The sequence below is a fragment of the Alosa alosa genome, chromosome 6 (assembly GCF_017589495.1).
Source record: "Alosa alosa isolate M-15738 ecotype Scorff River chromosome 6, AALO_Geno_1.1, whole genome shotgun sequence".
NCBI classification, from domain to species: Eukaryota; Metazoa; Chordata; class Actinopteri; order Clupeiformes; family Clupeidae; genus Alosa; species Alosa alosa.
In genome coordinates, this window is record NC_063194.1 from 12,846,145 (window position 1) to 12,869,096 (window position 22,952).

Below are 22,952 nucleotides of genomic sequence, written 5' to 3' on the forward strand. Positions count from 1 at the left end.
AGGCTATGAGTGAAAAGAAGCTTCCAGGTTTCATTGACTTACTCGACACTGCAGTTCTTACTATACATGAGTACAGTCCAGCGTTTGAGAACTTGCACGTGCACTGATTCCAGTGTATGGCTGGTTGGGTCTTGGTGATCAGAATTAATACAGTATATTAGTAATATATAGCTATCAGCGTGGGGCCTCTTATATAGAGAATAAAGTTGGTTAAGCTTAATTAATATATGCTTCTCAAAGGGCCTATGGCCATCACACTCCAGTCAACAGGCCAACAACAGAGTGGAAATGTCAGATTTTAATTTCAAACATATTGTACACAAACAACAGGAAGGCACACTTGGCTCTTATCAGCATTAACAAATCAAAGACAGTATTCATCACCATAACACCCTACCTTGTATTAACATTGACTCAGAAATCTGACGCACAAAATGAAATCAACATCTAATAATCAACAGTAAAATGTATTTGGGTTTTAACAGTCTGTGTATGCTGGGGTCTTTAATTAACTGACTGAGTGTGCTGAAGTAGCTTGTCACAGTAGACTGGGCAGCGCTGTTTGTCCCTCGCCGCCTCCACTTCTTTTTGCAACAGAGTCGGGTGGACGGCACCTCCTGCTTTTAACACCTCTGCAGAGGACAAGGGAAGAGCACATGAAGAGGTTACTGATGTGGAGCAGTTTCACAGCCAGGGCAGTGTAGTCGCCACTAGGTGTCAGAAGAGTACCAGGGAGTCACTGACTAGAGGGGGAATAGACCAAAATCCCTATGATCCAACAGCACGTTATCCAGGACTTCCCAGGATGAACTTCAGTCATCAAAAAGTCATTTTTACATTAGTCAGTCAGAGATCGTCCTCTTAGTAGCAGAGACTGGTTTCTTTTTTGACAAATACATATGTGCAATACAGGTGTAGGAAGTTATTTTTTAATTTGGCTTTTTAACCAATATTGGCAAATTCCTTTGGACTTCAGAATAGCACTATGATGTTGGATGTAACAGGGACTGTGATAAATAAAAAAAAATGTCGATTCCACTCTTCTGATTAAAAAAGTAACTTTTTGTTCAATGAATAAGGTGGTATGTTCTTCACACTATGACCATTTTCCTAAAATTAGATTTTTAAAATCGAAATATCGCGCCTATTTAAAGTACCACATTATAGGCTACTACACCCCCCCCCCCCCACACACACACCTACACCTGAGTGGCCCTATGAAAGTTAATGCGAACAATATAGCAATATAGCCTCATTGATGTTCCTCCTGCCAGCAGGGGAATTCTGATTAGTCTTGTGAAGTTCACACTCTTCTTCTATTCTTTTTTTCCTGGTCAAGTGCAGAATGCAATCAAACAATGGAGAACAAAGACCATCTGTGTGAGGAGCCACCGCTGAATTCCCCGGGAATGGATGTGGGGCATCTGTGTGTGTGTGTGTGTGTGTGTGTGTGTGTGTGTGTGTGTGTGTGTGTAAGTCTCTGTGTGTGTGTGTGTGTGTGTGTGTGTGTGTGTGTGTGTGTGTGTGTGTGTGTGTGTAAGTCTCTGTGTGTGTGTGTGTGTGTCTGTGTGTAAGTCTCTGTGTGTGTGTGTGTGTGTGTGTGTGTGTGTGTGTGTGTGTACACGTGTGTTTTAAGAAGAGGCTGCTGTATGGGTATAGGGCAGAGGGCCTTGGCAAAGCCTTTAAGAGCAAATGGCATTATGGGAATTATGGCAGAGCAGAAAGAGGAGTGGGGTGGTTATCGGTTATCCTGTCAGGCAAACTGCTGACATCAAATGCTCCTGGGGGCACGCATACAGACACTTACACACACTTACACACACACTTACGCACGCACGCACGCACGCACGCACGCACGCACATGCATCAGGTGCTCCTGAGGCGTGTTTGAAACTCAAGAAGCATAAAAAAAGCAAGGGTGGGGAATCAAAGAGAAATAAGCTTCAAAAGGCCAGATGTGCACACACACACACACACACACACACACAAAAAGGAGTCGAGTACCAGTGGGTGGAAAGTTATGTGTACAGTCAGTACCAGCTATCACTCAGCACATGGTGAGCTCATCTTATGACAAAAAACACACTCACTCACACACAATCCCTACACATATGCGTGTTCTCGCTCACACACACACACCTCCCACTCCCACACACACATCTTCCCATGAAGCTATTTCCCAGGCACAATATAAAATCGGAACCTCAGGAGTTATGACGCAGGTGACTACAGTCAAGGTTACGAAGTCCTGAGTACACAGCCGCTGGTGAGTTTACTGTCCCTGGCTAGCAACCTCAAAGTTCACCCGTCTGAAGGTCATAGAGAGGTTAGAGTCCACCTGTTTGAGGACCACTGAAAACTTGAGGCCAATTTATAGTCTCACTCAAAAGAATATGATGCAGCAGAGACACAACTTGTGTCCGCAAGGTCATCACAAAGCTTGTCGTGTAGGCTTACACCATGCAAACATTACTGAAAGTTCTACTGGAGCTCTTCATTCTGTTGTTATAGAAACTAGGTGCCTTTCTATCAGACAACCTGTTGCTGGTGCAACACTATAAAAGCTTACGCGCCTCAACATCTGTCGACAACAATATTTATTGAGTGACACTTTTGTTGAGAAACATACAATGGTCCACAGGTTAGGACAACAGAGAATTTAAATTCCACCTGTCTGAAGTTTACAGGGAAGGTCCTAGAGAGCATGGAGTCTGGGAGAAACCAGGAGCAGCAGCATTAATACCCGCCCACTCACAAACGCACAGTGACTCACCGAGGCACGCACACACCCAGATGTGGCTACAAGCTCCCACACACACACACACACACACACACACACACACACACACACACACACACACACACACACAGCTGTGGATCAAACTAATGGACTCATCAGAAGTCCAGATGCAGCCTGGTCACCCCAACCAGAACAAACACACAAGCCAGTCATCATGCATGACTGCCACCTGATTAGTTTTCATGTGTAAACCACATCTTTATGCGCCAATCTGTCACTAACTGCATTTCCATTAATATTTATTCATTTAGCAGATGCGTTCATCCAAAGCGACTTACAAAAATGAGGAATAACACTCAAGCTACAGTGCAGAGGAGACCTCTGATAGATAGATAGATAGATAGATAGATAGATAGATAGATACTTTATTGATCCTCAAGGGGAAATTCAAGCCACCATTATTTGCCACCACAGTCCATCCAGTTTCACTTACATTTTGCTTTACAGTGTATGAGCGTTTTGGTTTAAGATATTTAGTTACTAGAGGTTTGCCTAAAGCAAATCAGCGTTTGGTATGAGGATCTTTAGATTGCCACTCTTTATATCCATGAGTTTGCCTACATAAAGATTTATTTTTTCTCCCATCAGTAGCACTTGTGCACCAGTGCTCCACTATGATCATTCAGAGAGAGAAAAGGGCCAGGTTACCAGTGGTCAGTGTGAACCCCTGTCGTGACCATCACTGCCCCCACAGCCAGCATGACCACGGCCACCTTCTCCACCGCCCCAGTATGGCTATGACCTCCTACACCTCCTCTCCTTACAGGGTCACCATTTGTGCATGGTTATGGTTATTGTTATTATGACAATTTGCTATTGTTCTTACTCTGCTATAATTAGCCCATTTCACAAGATGGGGCCGCTGTGTAAATCAACTTCCTGTGGAAGAGCACTGTCCCATAGACAGCAAAAGAAAAGTCCACAGGAAAGACAGAAACAGGAAGACGTTTTACCCTGCCAATTAAGGTATCATTAACATCAATGAAGCCGGACACCTGGACACTGCGAAATTGGTCTATTAGTCAGTCTACTAATAGCAATAAATAGTATTAAATAATATTTTTATGTAGGCTAATTTGTCATTTGGACAAGGGCGTCTGCTAAGAACGAGACCACGAAACCGTAACCCATAACCTTATTCTTTCTGCTATGCAGGCCAGCTCACTATTCACACACTCAAGCCATAAGGGATGTCTTAGATGCGGTTGACTTCTTTTCCAAATGACACATATACAGTAAAACGAACTTGCAAGTAGTGAACTGGGGGGAAAACCTTACACATACTTCAGTCTTTCTTGTCTTGTAAAGTTCTGCACAAACATAGTGAGGCTCTTGAGAAGCACATTCAGTCAAATACACAATATCAGATAGCTCACTCAGATATTCACACACTCATAATGTACACGTGCACCCCCAAAATCCTTCTCTCTCTAACACACACACACATACACACAAACACGCACACACACACACAACAAAAAGACAGGATGATGAGGCATGAGTCACTTAGGCTGCCAGTCTTTCCACCACAACAAACGGAGGGGAAGCCCGCTTCTGTGAGGAGCCCCTTCTCACTCTCCCTCTTTCCCTCCCTCTCTCGCTTTCCCCTCACACACCTTCACACGCACACACACACACACACACGTGGAGCCGATGCTGAGACGCATGCACCAAGACAGTAACTCCATGTGGGGATAATTATCCTCAACTGCGCCGTGTCATGGCGTGTTTGTATGTGTGTGTGTGTGTGTGTGATAAAGGTGCTGAGAGATTCCCAGACACCACCACTGTTCCCCAGGAAGCACTCCAAAGCTCCGAGGAGGATGCGCATCAAGGCCTGCTGTGAGGGTGTGCATGTGCACATGCATTTGTGTGTGTGTGTGTGTGTGTGTGAACATGCTTGTGATTTATAGGCTGAAACAGCTGGACATATGTGCCGCCTGAACCTGACACAGAGGAAGCTGTGGGCCAAGAGGAGGATTCTGGGTACACCTCTCACAATCTCCAACCACTCATGAACTCCTGACCTCCATCTCTGCCATCAGCACCACCTTCCTCCCAATCGGCAAAACACCATCTTCATCATCACCCCCCCTCACAAGTACTACCCCCTCCTCTTCCTCCCATCCCCAGCCCCCATGGCTAACCGGAGGGTGTCCCTGACACTGCAGGGGGCCAGAGGGAGGTGGGGGTGGGGGTGGGTGTTGAAATGCTGGGAGTCTATCTGTAGGAGGTGAGGGATGCTCTGATGCTCCCACATAAACACCCACATGTGTGTGTGTATGTTGGTGTGCCTGTGTGTGTGTAAGTGTAAGGGCTAGGACTCCAGCAGCCTGACTTCAGGAGGTGGTGATGACAGGGGGATCGGTCGCTGGAGTGTAAATCCCTCTGCTGCACTCTTACGCAGAAACGTGTTCTTGCACACACACACACACGCACGCAGACACGCATGAGAGACAATTCCATTGTGCTCCCGCGAGAACTCTGGATTTCCAGAGTAGCAATGACCATTTCTGTCATCTCAAAAATCTAGTGTGGAAGCAAATGTGTAGTTCTAGAGGTAGCCTCTCTAGTCAATAGTTCTTATAACTGCGTTTATACAGTGGGGGAAGTAAGTATCAAACGTGTCACCATTTTTTTTCATTAAGCATATTCCAATGAGGCTATTCACGTGAAATTTTCACCAGACATTAATATTAACTCAGGAAATGCACACATATAAAGAAATCCAAACATTAAAGTCCATAAGTTATGTGTAATAAAGTGAAATGAGATGGGGGAAAAAAGTATTGAACACACTAATGCAGCACACCAAGGTAAGGAAACGCAAGGAACCAGCTGAAATCTTTAAGTTGTTAGAAGGTAACGTTAATTATTAAAAGGTTAGCAAATTACTAACAGCTAGGTTAGTACATATTGATGGACTACAGTATATATAAAAAAAAAAACTGTTACCAAGGTGTCACACAAGAAACATTTCATGATGGGTTAAAGCAAAGTACTCTACCAAGACCTTTGCAACTTTATTATTGCAAAACATTTGTATTTGCAGGTGTATTCAAAACTTCAGAATCTTCTGAGGAAGGAACATCACTGCATCATCAACCACCCACGCACAGGAGCTCTTCAAGATTTCTGACCAGGGAGTCAGAAGGATAGTCAAGCCCAAGCCCAAGAGCCAAGGACCACTCAGAGAAAGCTCCAGAAAGACTTGGAGGAAGCAGGTAGTGCACGCTCACCGCACACGACTCTATTACTGAAGAAAGACATGTCGAAGCTCATTTATTGTTCACTACACAACTTTTGGACAAGCCTATGAAAGCCAATGTAGTCTGGTCAGAAGAGAGCAAAATGTAATTTTTACTACATACTACACACCATATTTGGAGGAGAGATGACACTGGACATCATCCTAAAAATACTATACCAACAGTGAAGTTTAGAGGTGGAGGCATCATGGTGTGGGATTGTTTTTTTATCTCATGGTATTGGCAGAATTCATACAGTTGAAGAACGATGAATGGAGCCATTTTTTCCTGGAGATTCTTGCCATCCACAAGGATGATAAGGATGAGATGTGGGTAGGTCTTCCAACAGGACAACAATCCGAAGCATTTGTGGAAGGAACTAAAGATCAGGAGGGCCCCCAGGAATCTTCAAGATTGAAAGACTATGTCTTTAGAAGAATGGACCAAAATCACACCTGAATACTGCGACTGATTAGTTTCTTCATACAGGAAATGTCTTGATGCTGTCATTACAAACAAAGGCTTTTCCACAAAGTATTTTAACAAATTCAGTTGGCGTTCAATACTTTTTTCCTGTGTCATTTCACTTTATTACACATAACTTTATTTATGGACTTTAATGTTTGGATTTCTTTATATGTGTGGAATTCCTTAGTTAATACTAATGTCTGGTGAAATCTGAAATCTGGAAATATACTTACTGAAAAAAATGTTGACACGTTCAATACTTATTTCCCCCCACTGTAGAACTGTTTGTTCCGTAAATCGCCTTTCATTACAGCTGGTTCCTGCTCTTCTTTCACTCACCAAATGTGTTTTCCTGCACCTTGGGGTCAGTATCGTCCAGGTAGAGCAGGAGCTGCTGGAAGAGGAACTCCAGGTGGGGCTGGTAGCCATGGGAGTTGTAGTCTTTACCCAGAGAGGAGAGCCAGACGCCCAGAGTCTTCAGGGCCGCCAACCTCACCTCCTCACTGCTGTCATCCACACGCTTCAGGACCTCTGGAAACACACAAACACAATTACAAAATGAATCGGTCAATCCATTATTATTTTAAAGCACTAGTTTAGCATGTGTCTATGTAGCCCACCTGGGTATATCTTGTTGAGAGTGTCTGGCTGCAGTTCCTGTCCAGTGTGTGTGTGTGTGTGTGTGTGTGTGTGAAAGTAACATACCTGGGTATATCTTGTTGAGAGTGTCTGGCTGCAGGTCGGGCCCAGTGAGTTTTAACAGCGTGCTGATGGACTGGCAGGCCAGGATCCGACACATCTGGGAGTCCTCCTCCAGAGCAGACACCAGCAGAGGAGTCAGCTTGTCCTCAAACGACAGCAGCTACAACACACACACACACACACACACACACACACACACACCATGTCATAGTCAAACGTGTGTGTATGTGTGTGTGTGTGTGTTAAACACCGCTCTCAAGCAGTTTTTGACCATTCTCACAGCTTCAGTGTTTTAACTGCCATCAGTGTTTTTCAGCAGAAATCCAGAAGCTTATCACACACACACACACACACACACAAACACGCCTTTTGGCAGAGTTTGTTGAGATGAGATCATTGTGCATTTGATAGGGGACAGTTGTTAATGGAGCAACTAATTGTTTTCACAGGAGGAAGCATAGGACCAATACATTGTTAGAGAAAGAGAGAGCGAGAGATAGAGAGAGTGGGAGAGAAGGGGATAGAGCATGGGAACAACAGGGAGGTGTGTGTGTGTGTGTGTGTGTGTGTGTGTGTGAGAGAGTGTGGAAGAGAGAGAGAGAGAGAGAGAGAGAGAGAGAGAGAGAGAGAGAAAGAGAGAGAGAGAGAGAGAGAATTATGCAGGTGTGGGTGTGAGTGAGGCAGAGTCAGCGAAAGAGAGAGACAAACTTTGTGTGTGTGTGTCTGTGTGTGTGTGTCTGTGTGTGTGTGTGTGTGTGCCCATGTGTGGTGAGTGAAGGTCAATCTGTGTGAGAGAGAAAGCAGCATATGCTAAGTGAGATGACCGCTTAGAGAGAAAGGTTCAGGCCAAAAAAACAGTTGTACAGAAAGACCACTGTGTATTGTTTCACATGGACGATCCGTTGACACTCCCCCATACTCACACACACACACACACTACTGGAATATGGTCTGAAAGAGAGTCTATTACATCGAGTGGAAACATTTCTGCAGCTTTAAGTGGAAGTGTGTGAGACAGTCAAAATAAAATGAATTTGTAACTGAGTACGGGTGTGTGTCTGTGTGTGCGCATATACTGTATGTGTTTGTGTGTGTGTGTGGATCTATGTGTATACCGCATGTGTGTGTGTGTGTGTGTATATACTGTATGTGTCTCTGTGTGTGGATCTATACCGTATGTGTGTGTGTGTGTATACTGTATGTGTCTCTGTGTGTGTGTGTGTGTGTGTATACTGTATGTGTGTGTGTGTTTATGTGTGTGACTAAGTCTCACCTGCTGTGTGGTGATGGCGCCACCCGTGAGAAGGGCCAGCATGCAGCTGAGGGAAGCGGTTCGGATGGCAGCAGCCGTGCGCCCCGCCTGCCACACCAGGTTAGGAAGCACACACTCACACACAAACACATCCACATGCTCATTGAAACGCCTGCGACGGGGGAGAGAGGAGAGAGAGAGAGAGAGAAAGGGAGGGAGGGGATGAGGGAGGGGGGGAGAGAGAGAGAGAGATTAAATATTTTGCCAGTAAGAGTTGTGAAGGACTGACCTCTGTTTGTCTGGTTCCTACATTAAGTGACAGTGTATCATTGACACAAAGGAGAGAGACAAGGTGGCCATCTGGATGGCCTTCATATAACAGGATTCCTCTCATGCACGCAACCCCATGTCTGCACAGGTGCGCACACACACACACGCACGCAAAAACACACACACAAAAACACACACACACACACACACACACACACACACACACACAGAGGATGGGATGGGTGTTCTACCGATTCCTGCATTTACACAACCCTCATAGTTCATGGTTTGGTCTTCAAACTAGGAGGAAGAGGAAATGGTCTCGTTTAAAGCCTTTACTTTATCCCTTAGCTGTGCCGGACCAGTAGAGACCCGCGTGGGAGGATAAGGGCCCCATGACACACACACACACGTCATGGCAATCATCTCCTAGGAGGATCAGACCAGACCAGACAACGCGCCAGGTTAAAAGCTAGACCTACCATGCCTGATGGGTGCTCTTTAACGTCTTAGTCTTGATCCAGATCTGCTGGTCATGTGTAAACAGTGCTGGCAAACCAGATCAACCATGCACTTGCCTCACGAGACAATCAGCTGTTTACATTTACTGTAAGGCAGGGAAGTCTTTGTGGCCGTGGGTTATGTAAATGTCCACCAGAGGGCGCTCCACACCCACACATTCAGCATCCATCCTGTGTGTGTGTGTGTGTGTGTGTGTGTGTGTGTGTGTGTCTCTGAGTGTGTGTGTCTCTGAGCTGCTGGATTGTCTTTCCATAAATCCCCCTGTGTATAACCAAAGATACATTATCAACCATCTCTGATATAACTGCAGCTCCAGCCAGAGAACACACACAGCATCATCATCATCATCATCATCACCATCATTATCATCTTCTCGTTTCTATGCTGTGGAGACGCCAAGGCGCTGGTGCAAAGACACACACAAAAACACAGTCTGCTGAACACCCAGCCATTTCTATCTCATCTCACGCTAAGTGAGTGTTTATGTGTGTGTGTGTGTGTGTGTGTGTGTGTGTGTGTGTGTGTGTGTGTGGCACACCCCACCTAGTGCTTACATTTCACCTGAACCCCCTGTATGAATCCACATGAAAGGAAGCCATAATGGGTGTGGGTGTAGGAACGCGTGTTAGTGTGTTTGAAGCCCTGATGGGTATAAAAGAGCGTGGAGGAGCGATGCACGTTTGAAGTTCCAACTTGTGCCCTCTGCTATACGCTGTTATTAAGTCATTTTAGCTGCAGAACAAAGGCAGCTTAGACTTGAGACACTGTGTGTGCGTGTGTGGCCTGTGCTGCCATTTCTTTGAGTGCATGAGTGGGAAAATGAATGCTCTATGTAGGAGTCCTTGCAGAGAGATGTTATTGACAGTTATGGCTGTGGGGAGCTGGAGAAACATTAAGACAAGCTCTCTGGGACAGGGAGAAACACGAACACACACACACACACAGTCCAAGGCAGAGGTGATGAGCGCACTGCTGAGTGATCGGCACAACTGCTGCGACCCTAGAACCCACAGAGCACACGCCCAGAGTTCAACGCATTCCCCCAGATTAGGCAACTCTCTGTGTGTGTATGTATGTATGTGTGCGTGAAAAGAGATTGTGTATGAGTGAGTATGTGTGTTTGTGTGTGTGTGTGTGCACGTGTGTGAAAGAGAGTGTGCTTGCATGTGTGTGTGTGTGTGTGCTGTGTGTTAGAGAGGGCACGTGCATATGTGTGTGCTGTGTGTGCTTGTGTATCTGCATGTGTCAGAGAGGTTGTGTGTGTGTGTGTGTGTGTGTGTGTGTGTGTGTGTGTGTGTGTGTGTGTGTGTGTGTTGGGGGTTGGACCAGGCAAAGAGTAGATCTCCCATGCAGAGACGGCGAGGCTGAGAGACAAGTATGCAAACTTGTTGGTGCCGTTGGTAAGCGCTGTAACAAGCACCTGCTTATGTAACACTCGTAAGATTCCATCTGTATCTGCATCAGACAAGGAATGTCCCAGCCAGCGTCTGCTGTGGCTGCCAAGACTAAAGTAGACATCGGCCAACAGCACACCAGCCACTGCTGTTTACAAAGGCCAGTAGGGAGAGGGCGCTCGCAGTCTCTACTGCACGTGGAAATTAAATGGATCACTAAGGCGGAAGACCAGCGTCAGGGAGAAACAACACATGGGAAAACCTACAGAAGAGGACAGACTCAGGGGTCTTTGAATGGAGGGGACCACAGACTCAGGGGTCTTTAAATGGAGGGGACCACAGACTCAGGGGTCTTTAAATGGAGGAGACCATAGACTCAGGGGTCTGTAAAAGGAGGGGACCACATACTCAGGGGTCTTTAAATGTAGGGGACCACAGACTAAGGGGTCTTTAAATGGAGGGGACCACAGACTCAGGGGGTTTAAACGTCCAGTGAGCTCTGCTCTGCTAGTGGGGCTGGCCTGGACAGAACTGCTCCCACCAGCAGTTTCATCATGGCACTTTCATGCACATTTAATAAGGGAGTGTTACACTGCAAACAAGTGTGTCATCATAACCTTTTAGAACAGCAGTGCATGTGCTGTGTGTGTGTGTGCGTGCGTGCGTGCGTGTCCTACCCCTGTGAGTCGAGGGTGTGTGGTGCGTTGAGTAGCATCTTGGAAAGCATGGTGAAGAGGTGCAGTCTCATCTCTGGGTCTCTGCTGGGCTGCAGGCAGCTCTGAAGCAAGGGCAGCAACAAGGGCAGGAACTCCCCAATCACTGGGCCTACACACACACACAAACATTCGGAATAGAAATTCACACATACACACATGGACACACACACACACACACACATTTCCATATTAAAGCAGAGTTAAACCCAGTTTCATAGCTGTGGGACAGCAACAATATGAAAACTATTTAGGAGTCATGTCGTGTCATGTCAGCGCAAACAGAGGCTGTGGAACTGGACCTCCTGTGGTTCGACTGTCGGGAGGTTACTATGGGAAATTCACTAAGAGGCAATTCCCACTATCACCCTCTTACACATACATCATACACACACACACACACACACACACTTTGTCCAGTGCAAAGGCCAGTGTTAGAGATGGGAGACACAGGATTTCCTGAGACGCCTGTAAGGCAGGAGAGAGAGAGAGAGAGAGAGAGAGAGAGAGAGAGAGAGAGAGAGAGAGAGATGGGGGGTACAGAGGGTGAAAGAGAAGGAGGGAGAAGGAGTGAGAAAGATAAAGGGAGCAAGAGAACAATCTAATGCATCAGGAATGTGTGAATCAAAAATGAGACAAAGATGGGAAAGAAAAAAAGAGGCGCCTGTGGGATTTTCAGTCACCACTGGAACAACACACACACACACACACACACACACACACACACACACACACACACACACACACACACACACACACACACACACACACACACACACACACACAGAAAGACAGACAGACAGAAATACACACACAGTTCTCTGGACAAGGCCAGAAAAGAAGCAAGGCTTAAAGTCTTTACACAACAAACACACACACACACAATTTAACTTTTACAAGGGCCCTTGGTGGACATAATGAGGGATGAAAACAATATGGATGAGGAGGAAATGGCCTCACACATTCACACGAGAGCGTGGGCTCCTTGTCAACCCGGTCTCCCACTCTTCTCAGAAACTCCTCACTCAACCCACCACTCTGGCAACACACGCCTCAATCCATTTTTTTTATACAATGAAAGTGACCTATTATGCTTGCTGGGATACACTGATCAACCACCAGAATGTTGACCACAACATTGGCTTTCGGGTCTACAGTAGGTGCCGTGCTGCCCCAAGATATACAAACCTGAGGGCCGACCTGGGGTCTGGTCAGAAGTGAGAAGCCCAGAGGAGAGGTGACGAGGGGACGAGAAGAGAGGAGGGGATGAGAGAAGAGAGGAGAAGAAATGAGAAGAGGAGAGGAGAGGAAAGGAGAAGAGAAGAGGGGAGATGAGATAAGGGGAGAGAAGAGGAGAAGAGTGGAGGTGAGAAGAGATAGATAGATAGATAGATAGATAGATAGATAGATAGATAGATAGATAGATACTTTATTGATCCCCAAGGGGAAATTCAGAGGGGATGAGAAGAGAAGAGGGGAGACAAGATAAGAGGAGAGAAGAGGAGAAGAGTGGAGATGAGATGAGATGAGGAGAGAGGAGAGGAGCAGGTATGACCAATTATAGGCAGAAGGGCAGTGCAGTCCAGTCAGACTCAGAGTCGGAGGCTACAATGAGGAGAGACTGAAGCCGTCCTCTCAGCACTCTCCCCCACCCAAAGCAGCTCCACACACGCAGGGTGGGCCAAGGCTAACCCCACTGGGCTTTCAGAGGGAGAGAGAATGATAGGGAGAGCAAGATGGAGCGACACCCTTCACACAAAGAGGTTCAAAGTGGCCTTGATGCAGGGAAAGGTCAAGACCGGGGCACTTTGGTCTTTTCCTGCTGTTTGAAGTATGACCCCAGCGGGGCAGTTTGGGGGGCCGGTCTGGGGGATTGGTGTGTGTATATGTGTGCATATGAGTGTGTGTGTGTGTGTGTGTGGATTGGTCAGTGACTGGGCGGGTGGAGGGCAGCTTAGTGAGCTTCATACTTCAGCTGCTTCAGTGCACCCCCACCCCTAAATCCACCCCCCCCATGCCCCATTAGTGGGCAGAGCTGCAGGGCGGGCGGCCGCCGTCGAGACAGAAGGATGAAAGAAAAGAGGAGAGAGGGAGGAGGAGAAAGAGATTACAGGAGGGATGAGGAGCCAGGTGATGGCTCAGCATTCTGGATTGGTGTCCACTAGTCCCCTAGCTCTCCCCGCCTTGTGAGTTTCTCTCTCTCTCTCTCTCTCTCTCTCTCTCTCTCTCTCTCGTTCGTGTGAACACAGAGACGGGGGTGCTGACTGACCGACTGTCTGGATGACTGACTGGGTTAACAGAGTTGGCTGAGCCCTCCTGACAGCTGGGGATTCAGAAACAAGCTGCATGTGAGGGTCACTGTGCGTGTGTGCGTGTGCGTGTGTGTGCGTGTGTGTGTGTGAATGCTGAACATTCTCAGTGATTAGCCATGCAAAAGCTCCACACGGAGCAGATAAGATCTTGAGAGCTTGTCTGTGGGTAGTCGCACTCAGCATACTTCAAAATAAAGTGCTCATCGGTGTGAAGCCAATCAACTGCTTACTGTGGTCTATGCTAGCTTAGTGTGGCTATGCTATGCCAAGCTGTAAGCAATCAACGAGTGCCACTGATTGTGATTATGGGGGTTAAGGTTAAGAGAACCCCAATTCTAGAGTCAGATGATCCACACAAACACACACACTGAAAGTTACTGTATTCCACTAAAGCCACAGCTGTTGAACCCTCAGCTGACCTTACAGTTACTCTCACATCAACAACCCACAATATCAGTAGCAGGAAAGTTTATGGACTTCATACTCGAGTCTTGGCCAGCTATCACACTGACGTTGAATAGTACTGTAGGCTAAAGGAAGTGCTCGACAAACAGAATAATTTATATTCTGTGCCTGTGTGCTTTGGTTCCAGCAGAGAACCAGAGATGAGTCTATAAAACACTGCACATGGGTCTGCAGCTAGGAATCAAACTGACAAGGAGTAGATGTTATATTGTGTGCTTTAGTTTTGGCAGACAAACGGGTGTTAGAGCAATCATTGGGCTCCCCAGCTGGGAGAGGTGAGTTTATAAGCACCGTTACTGCAGACGGCAGTTGGATGAAGGTTCTCCTGGTCTATTGCTTTCTCTTTTCTCTGGAGGAATGATTCACTTAGTGTTGTCCATTACAGTGAATATTTAAACTTGCATTTGTCTAACTAGCTCTATTGCTCAAAACTGTCAAAGTTTTGCATGTATATGAGAATTGAATATATATATATAAATATATATATATATTCTACTATTTGTTACCTTTCATGCTATTGTAATGTTTATTGTTTATTTTATGCTGTAAATCACTTTGGATAAAAGAGTCTGCCAAGCAACTATAACCATAAGCAGACTGACTGGCGCCCCCTGCTGGTCCTCACCTGCGCGCGTGGCCAGAACCTCCAGCTGTGTGTGCTGCAGGCTGTAGCCCGTCCAGCTGTGCTGGCTGATGGACAGCCACTCAAGCAATGCCGGCATGTGCCGCCGGTACGCCTCACAGGCCACGCCCACCCCCTCCGCCTCACACAGGCTCTGCATACATACCTCCACCTGAGAAAGAAAGAAAGAAAGAAAGAAAGAAAGAAAGAAAGAGAGAATTAAATAAACATCATATTGTTTTGGCACATTCATACCAATAAAACCAGAGCATGTGGTCCACATTGTAGATATCTCACAGTTTAAAAAAAAAGAAAAAAACAATACTACTAAACGGGGAAATTAAGATATATTTGAAAACGTTTTTACCATTGAATTTGTTGTGGTGGCATAGCATACATGTATGGACTGCGTGAACCAGCAGTAAAAACACAAACAGTAATTTTTCAACATGTATGTATATGCATTCAATGTCAATATACATTACATGTGCAACACCAACAAAGCATTAAGATCTTTTTTAACCATTTTACACACAAACACCAGAGATGAAAGGAAGAGAGACGTGTGTGTTGCGTCGACACGTGCACACACACACACACACACACACACGCGCACACACACACACACACACACACACACAAGCTTCATTAAGAAACATAAACAGTCTAGTGGAAAGAGAAACACTCCTGTGCTACACAACTGCACTTCAAACATACATGTTCAGCCAAAAATAAACAAGCAAAGGCGCAAAAACACACGACTTCAATGTGGAGTCAAATCTCAGAGTGAGCAATGACAGTCTTAGAGAGTGTTTGTGTGTGTGTGTGTGTGTGTGTCTGTCTGTGAGAGAATGTGTGGGTCAGTGTAAGAGTTCAAATGTGCATGTGTGAATGCACATATCTGTGCATCTGTGTGTGTGTATGTATGTATGGAGAGAGAGACAGAGAGAGTTCAGTGAGAAAAGCTTTTCTGAGGAGGGCCGAGGAGGGTAAATAGACGCTTGTCTGGACTGGACAGGAAATGACCCGAGGGCCGCGTGGCCCTGCTTGTGGTTCTGTCGCCGACAGACACACACAGACACCACACAGTCCACCCGTCTACACAGAGCTGAGTCACACACACACACACACACACAGTCCCTCTCTCTGATTGGAAGCGACTGGGCATTTTCTGGGAATACTGGAACGCTCTCTCTGTGGAGGCGCATCCACATCCGGCACAGCAAAGGTCAACTGGGTCTGTTCATCAGTCTCTCTCTCTCTCTCTCTCTCTGACTCCTCATTTTCGCAGCTACAAGGGTGTCGCTGGCAAAGCCATCCCAAGGTAAACATTGCCAAGGCAAACGGGGAAGATTAATAAGGTTAAAACCAGCTGTCCACTCCCAGTGAGTACTCACTCCACGGGTCCCTCTCCATGCGTGGTGTACAGTGTAGACACACACACACAGACGCACACACACACACAGTCTGTCTGACTGAGTGTCTCTGCGGTCAGGTGCTGGACGGCGCCCCTGGTCTTCCCGTTCGGCCAGAGGCCTGTGATTTGTCCACGGAAAGGGAGAAGTCTGGGACGACGCTGTTTAGACTAGATGCATTGCTTTATTTTCTCTCTCTCACACACACACACTCTCTCCATCCATCCATCTGTCTGTCTCTCTCACACTCACCCTCTCTGTCTGTCTCTTCTCCTGTGCATGTTTTCATTCTGTAACCGCATAATAGCAAGCCCAGGGGGTGTGTTGGTGCTTGTCGTAATGGTGGCTCTGAGCATTTCACTGGTGTGTGTGTGTGTGTGTGTGTGTGTGTGTGTGTGTGTGTGTGACTAAGTATATGCATGACTGCATGGAAAAGTATTTTAAATGTGTTTGTGTGTGTGTCTTCTGTGATGGACCCTTTGCAAACGACGAGGCTAATGGTTAGAGTACAGAGAGTGTGGGAAGTTTGTATCATGCCATACTATTCCTGGACATTATATGAGGTAAACATTGCCATAAACCAGTGTGCAGGTTTATAAGATTCCGTTTTATATGCACATTGTTTGCCCTGGCAACCATACGTGTGTGTGTGTGGGTGTGTCAATGTTACATGACGGGGCATGATGTTAATCTACACACATAAACATAAACACACACACACACACACACACACACACATACATAAACATCAACACACCCACACGTACCTGCTGTAGTGCTTTCCCACCCTTCCTCTCCCCTCCACCAGCTCTTAAGTCGCACTCGAAAGCTACAATTTCTTGCGCTAACAGTAAGTAAGTAGGTAATTGCACTGTTCCTCTCTGCTTGCACACAGGCTTTGAACTCACTTGGACTCACTGCATTCCTCACAGAGCCCACCAGATCCACCGCACGCACGCACGCACACACGCACACACACACACAAAAAGAGACATGAGAAAAGAGTAGAAGCTCCTGTGCATAAAAACCAGAGGGATGACCAAGAGAGACAGCAGAGGAGCATTGTGGGTAATGTGGCCTCCCGAGAGGCAGCCACAGCAGATGTCTGGGCCACGGTGACTAATGAGTGGGCTGAGCAAAGACGTCCTGGCCTGGCCTGGCTTTGTCGGGATGATTGTCGAGACCAGCGGGCAGTGCATCAAACAAGCGGGTAACGAGCCCTGGGATGTCTAGATGTGGTGGTTCTTAAGACCAGCGGGCGGCACGTCAAACCAGCGGGAGCTTCGTCAGTGTCTGGGTGGTTCTCAAGACCAGCAGGCACAATGTCAAAACGACCGGCAATGACCCCCCCAAATGTCAGAATGCCTCACAAGAGCTGCGGGAGCTTCTAAAAGGTTTGAACTGGTTTCAGAAGAATTCATCAGAATTCAGAACTGCAGAACTGCATGATAGTTATTATCACATTTTGGTGCTGGTTGCTTATTTTCAAATGTTACGAATGTGATGTGCTGTGCAATGTGACAAGTGTGAGGAAGTGTGCAAGCAAATGAGTGTGTGTGTGTGGCCAGGTCTGTATGTGTGTCTGTGTTCATAAGTTTGTGTGTGCAATTGTTTATACAAGCGTGTGTGGCCTTGTTTGTGCGAGTGTGTGTGTGTGTGTGTGTGTGCGCGCATCATACCCGGTCTCTGATCTCCTGCTCTGTGGCCAGGCTCTCCACAGTGATGAGCACCTTGAGCAGCTGCAGGCTGACAGCACTGCAGTCTCCAGCACACACATCCAGCAGTGCATCCACACACTCCAGCACCTGCTCCAGATACACAGCCTGACAGGGGGGAGAGAGAGAGAGAGAGAGAGAGAGAGAGAGAGAGAGAGAGAGAAAGAGAGAGCGAGAGAGAGAGAGAGAAAGCATTATAACACCATGTGGCCTCACCCCCCCCACCCCACGGTACAAAAATTATATCTTTAGAGAGAGAGTGAGAGAGAGACTATGTGTGAGAGAGGGACAAAGAGGGTCAGACAGAGACAGAGATCCCACCCCATCCCACCCTCCTGCTCTTTGTCTACTTCTTCCTCAGCTGCTGCTCCCACAGTCTGTTGTTGTCACCTTCAAGCTCCAACTCTCTTGTTCACCCTCTTTCCTACCTCTCTCTCCTTCTCTCCCCCTCTTTCCACCCCCTTTCCACCCCCCCATCTCCCCTCTGGCTGTGGCTGCCTGAATCCTTGTGGACGGGCGAGAGCAGACGGCAGACAGCAGACGGCAGGCTGCTCTGATTTCCATGCTCTCACTGGGTGCGTGGCCTGACTTCCTGTTTTGCTCTGGCCTGTCATTAGGAATTGAGGGAGAGCAGCCTCCAGGTGCTTTCCTTGTCCCGCAGTGTGTGTGTGTGTGTGTGTGTGTGTGTGTGTGTCCACCCGTCTCAGGCAACCATCCATTTCCTCCTGAACAGTTTGACAAGCTTGCTCTCTGCAGCAACCCAGCACTTGGTGGAGCAGAAACTCCTTCCAGTCATGTAATTAACACACACAAAAGACCATGTTTAAAACACAAAGATGATCATGTAGAATATTTCAAAGGAGCTGATAAATCAGTGGTAAGTCAGTCTCTCTTTCTCACTAACTCATTCACTCAATCACCACAGTTTGTTGTGCCCTGACTCAAACATAAACAAACAGATAAATCACACACACACACTCACACACATAGAGGAAAATGTTACGTTAGGGTGAACACCTGTGAACTGTGTTATTACATGCATGCTTTTTCGATGGTTAGATGAGCGTACGCATGCACACACACACACACACACACACACACACACACACCTTGACCAGCTTCAAGGCAAATAGGAGGAAAATGTTACAGTCGGCCAAACACCTGTGGACCGGGTGACTACATGTTGACTACTTTTGTAATGGATAGATGAACACAGACACGCACACACATCTCAACCAGAAACAGGGAAAACATCTGTGAAGTATGTGACACATACACACATACAGAAACACACAATCCAGCTCCCCCCGCCACCCGTGTCAGTGATTTTTAACTGGGGTCCAGTGTGGCCTAATTTTAGTCCCTCTCTCCAGAGCCACACTGCCTGCTACGCTTCAGGGTGCCCTCGTGGACCTTTGCTGTCTCGCACTGATAAACTACTGCCGCTGCCATAGAAACATCAAAATAAACACACAAACAGGCGGCTGCAGTTCAGGCCTGTCACAGGTGAAGTTGGTATAGATCTGTGTGTGCTTTTTTTTTTTTTTTCTTTCTTTCTCTCTCACTCTGTCCTTCTTTTTATTTTAGAACAAGGTGAGCTTGACACAGCTGTGAGGTATGACATAGGACAGCCAGGCATGCAAGTGTGTGTGTGTGTATTCACAAGCTCCACACAGCAGACAATCCTTAGTGTCAGCACTTGCCGAAGCAAGATGAAGCAAAAGTCCACCCACTCTCCTCCACCTCTTCTCCTCTCTCTCTCTCTCTCTCTCTCTCTCTCTCTCTCTCTCTCTCTCTCTCTCTCTCTCTCTCTCTCTCTCTCTCTCTCTCTCTCTCTCTCTCTCTCTCTCTCTCCCTTCCTCTCTTTGTCTGTCTCTCCCTCTCTCTGTCATAGCTGCAGGGCTTGAGTGGGTCAGTGTCTTAACACAGGTTAAGTGAGAGACATAGCTCTTTTAACTGCCGCTCATAAATAAATGTCTCTGTTACCTGAGGCAGCAGGAGCCAAATCCACTCCCCACACACACACACACACACACACACACACACACACACACACACACACACACACACACACACACACACACACACACACACACACACACACACACACACACACACACACACACACACACACACACACACACACACACACACACACACAAAACAACACACACACAAATACAGATGTGTGGTGTGATGGTTGCAGTAACAATGTGGCACACAACGGTCCAAGGTAACATAACCAACAAGCCCAAGGTCCTGGTGCCGTGCATCAGAAAGGAATGTCCACACACACACACACACACACACACAGGACCTTTCCTCAACCAGTACCCCACCGCGGCCAGCTGTCTCAATAACGTCACTTTCAGCACAAGCACACGCACACTTGCGTGTATAGATAGACAGACAGACAGACCGACAGAAACAGAAACACACACAGACACACACACAGACACACACACACACAGACACACACACACACACTTATTTTTTGCTCCCCTACTATTAGCCTGTTTCTTTTTTTTCCGAAGGCCTCTGTTTTATTTGGGAATAACAAGTTGAAAGAGTGAGGTTACTCACTCACTCACTCTATCTGCCCCCACATCATCAAGACCAGCGCGGCACAAATCCCACCAGACCCTCGTTTCCCCACCACTTTGAAGATTATTTATATTTTTATGCCTTCTGTTGCTTTTTGTCCAAGTCAAACCGCTGTTCTTGCACAAGTGCACAAAACTCTGTCAAGTTCAAAGGCTGTGTGTGTGTGTGTGTGTGTGTGTGTGTGTGTGTGTGTGTATGTGCGTGTGATTCCCGAGTCTTTAGGTTTACTTTAGGAGTGTGGTATCTGAGTCTGCATTCTGAGGCCTGGTGTGTGTTTTTTCCCTCCTCTTGCTGCAGCTGCTTGTCTCACTCAAGTTATGATGATATTGAAAACAGACGTCTTCTTTCTCTCTGCTCAGAATGTGTGTGATGTGGTGAGCAGTAAATTTCAGGGAACCTGCGGTACGTGTGTGTGTGTGTGTGTGTGTGTGTGTGTGTGTGTGTGTGTGTGTGTGTGACAGAGCGAGAAAGAGGGGTACGAGGGATAGACAGAGTTGTGTGTGTGTGTGTGTGTGTAAGACAGGCAGAGAGAGGGATAAAGAGAGGAAGCAGTAGAGAGAAGAATGCAGGTGTTTCTTTCCGAAGTCTCATCACTTCAACAAGCTTTACACTTGGGTGACCGTACAAAGCAGGTCACTTGTTATGTGTGCATCGAAATGCATAAGGTATGTGATTCGTATTTATTTATGGTAGTGCTATGCAATGGCGACCTGCTGTGGTTGCCTCTCTCTCTCTCTCTTTTCTCACTGAGTTGCAGGTGCAAGTCCATCTCTCTCTGCCCATCTCCTTCCTTCACTCCACTTCCTCTTTCTGTGCCATTTCAGCAGTGGCTTCTCTATCTCTCTCTCTCTCTCTCTCTCTCTCTCTCTCTCTCTCTCTCTCTCTCTCTCTCTCTCTCTCCCTCTCTCTCTCTCTCCCTCCCTCCCTCCCTCCCTCCCTCCGTCCAGAGGGCACTGGAGGTCAACATGCATCTGTGTGGGAGACTGCCTGGGTCCTGCCCGGTTCTCCCCACGTCTGTCACCACACGCCAGACACCCTCTTTGAGCGCCGCAAAGCCTTATGGGTACAGAGTGGTGGGGGTGTGGGAGTGAGGGACCAGCTCGGGGGGACGGGACACTGTCGGACACCTCAAAGTGGCTTTTTCTGAAATAATGCAGGAAGGGCAAAGGGGTTTGTGTGTGGGTTTGTGTGTGTGTGTGTGTGTGTGTGTGTGTTGTGTGCTGATATGTGGGGGGGACTCAGAGGGTCAGTGAAAGCATGTAGGGGTTGGGAGAAATTAGTAGCTCTTATTATTACTGTGGCCAGAGAGGAAATTCCTCCGGTCCCCACAGAGAGCGGCGGGTTATGGGGAGCCAGGGTGAGTCAGAGCCGCGGGCCGCAAGCGCACCAGTTCACAAAGCAGACCCTCAGCCGGGCCGGGCCGAGCCGCGAGGAGCACGGAGCGGCCAGACTCTCATATCAAAGGGCCGGGGAATGTGGAGCGGCTGGGGGTGGGGGACTGGGCTGCAGCCTGTGGTGGTGGTGGTGGAGGGGGGAAGGGTGAGGGGGGGGTTTCCTCTCCCACTGACAGAAACGATGGGGATGTTTTTCACAAACTCACTCATTTGCGCACGCACACACACACACACACACACACACACCACACACACGGTGGTATTCTGATCCTTTTTCTCCACTAGAAAAATAAATGTTTTCAGAGCAAGTGCGGGTTAGCGGAGGACATGGCTGCTTGCGTGTGAGAGAGGGCCTCTTCAGAAGATAAACTCCTGAAATATAAGACTTGAAAAATAGCAAATAGCAAATAGCAAGGAACACCCCCAACCGTACTGTACTGGGGAGTGTTTTTTCTCTTCTAAAGGGCATGCAGTCAAGCCTAAAAGCATATGGGCCGTTTATAGCTTTGATCCGTGTGAGGAAAGGAGGCATCAGGAAACGCAAGGACATTGCTGACACGGAGATATTTTTTACTGAGTATGACTAAACGTACCCCTCACTTTATCCCTCACTAAGACGGAGGGAGAGAGAGGGGGGCAAGGGGAAAAAATAAATAGAGGACACGGGGAACAACAGAAAGAGAGAGGGAGGAGAAAGTGGGGAGAGAGGGAGAGACTATAAGAGATGGAGGGAGAGGGGGTCTTTGGTCTTTTATAGGGTCTTCAGTGCTGGTGGCCTGTCATGGCCAGTGCCAGGTCGCTTAAGGTAATGAAACAAGGAGGCGCACATAAGGCTTGTGTGGAAAAATATGTATTGTAGCCGAAAAGTTACAAAAGAAGTCAGAGGCTAAAACTGGAGCAACAGACGTTTCGGACCTAGTCCATTTTCAATGTCTCCAGTAGGAAGCGCGTGGCAGGTTTTCCGGTGTTATATAGGGTGACGTGTCAGTTCAGGAGCTCCCCAGTTCACCATAAGGCCAGTGCCAGTGCATGCCACTACTGACCAAAGTGCCAGCT

The 22,952-nt window shown here is 47.3% G+C and overlaps 1 protein-coding gene across 1 annotated transcript in view; it reads right to left on the minus strand.

Moving 5' to 3' along the window:
* Positions 1-280: 280 nt before the first annotated feature.
* The window catches only part of LOC125296485 (dynein axonemal assembly factor 5-like), a 31,845-nt gene continuing 9,173 nt past the window's right edge, over positions 281-22,952 (minus strand). The window contains exons 7-13 of the mRNA XM_048246433.1: positions 17,863-18,006; positions 14,772-14,940; positions 11,334-11,481; positions 8,492-8,642; positions 7,222-7,378; positions 6,856-7,047; positions 281-632 (exon numbers count right to left, since the gene is read on the minus strand). Of these exons, the coding sequence (XP_048102390.1) occupies positions 505-632; positions 6,856-7,047; positions 7,222-7,378; positions 8,492-8,642; positions 11,334-11,481; positions 14,772-14,940; positions 17,863-18,006 (1,089 nt within the window). The 3' untranslated portion in view covers positions 281-504. The remainder of the gene's footprint in view (positions 633-6,855; positions 7,048-7,221; positions 7,379-8,491; positions 8,643-11,333; positions 11,482-14,771; positions 14,941-17,862; positions 18,007-22,952) is intronic.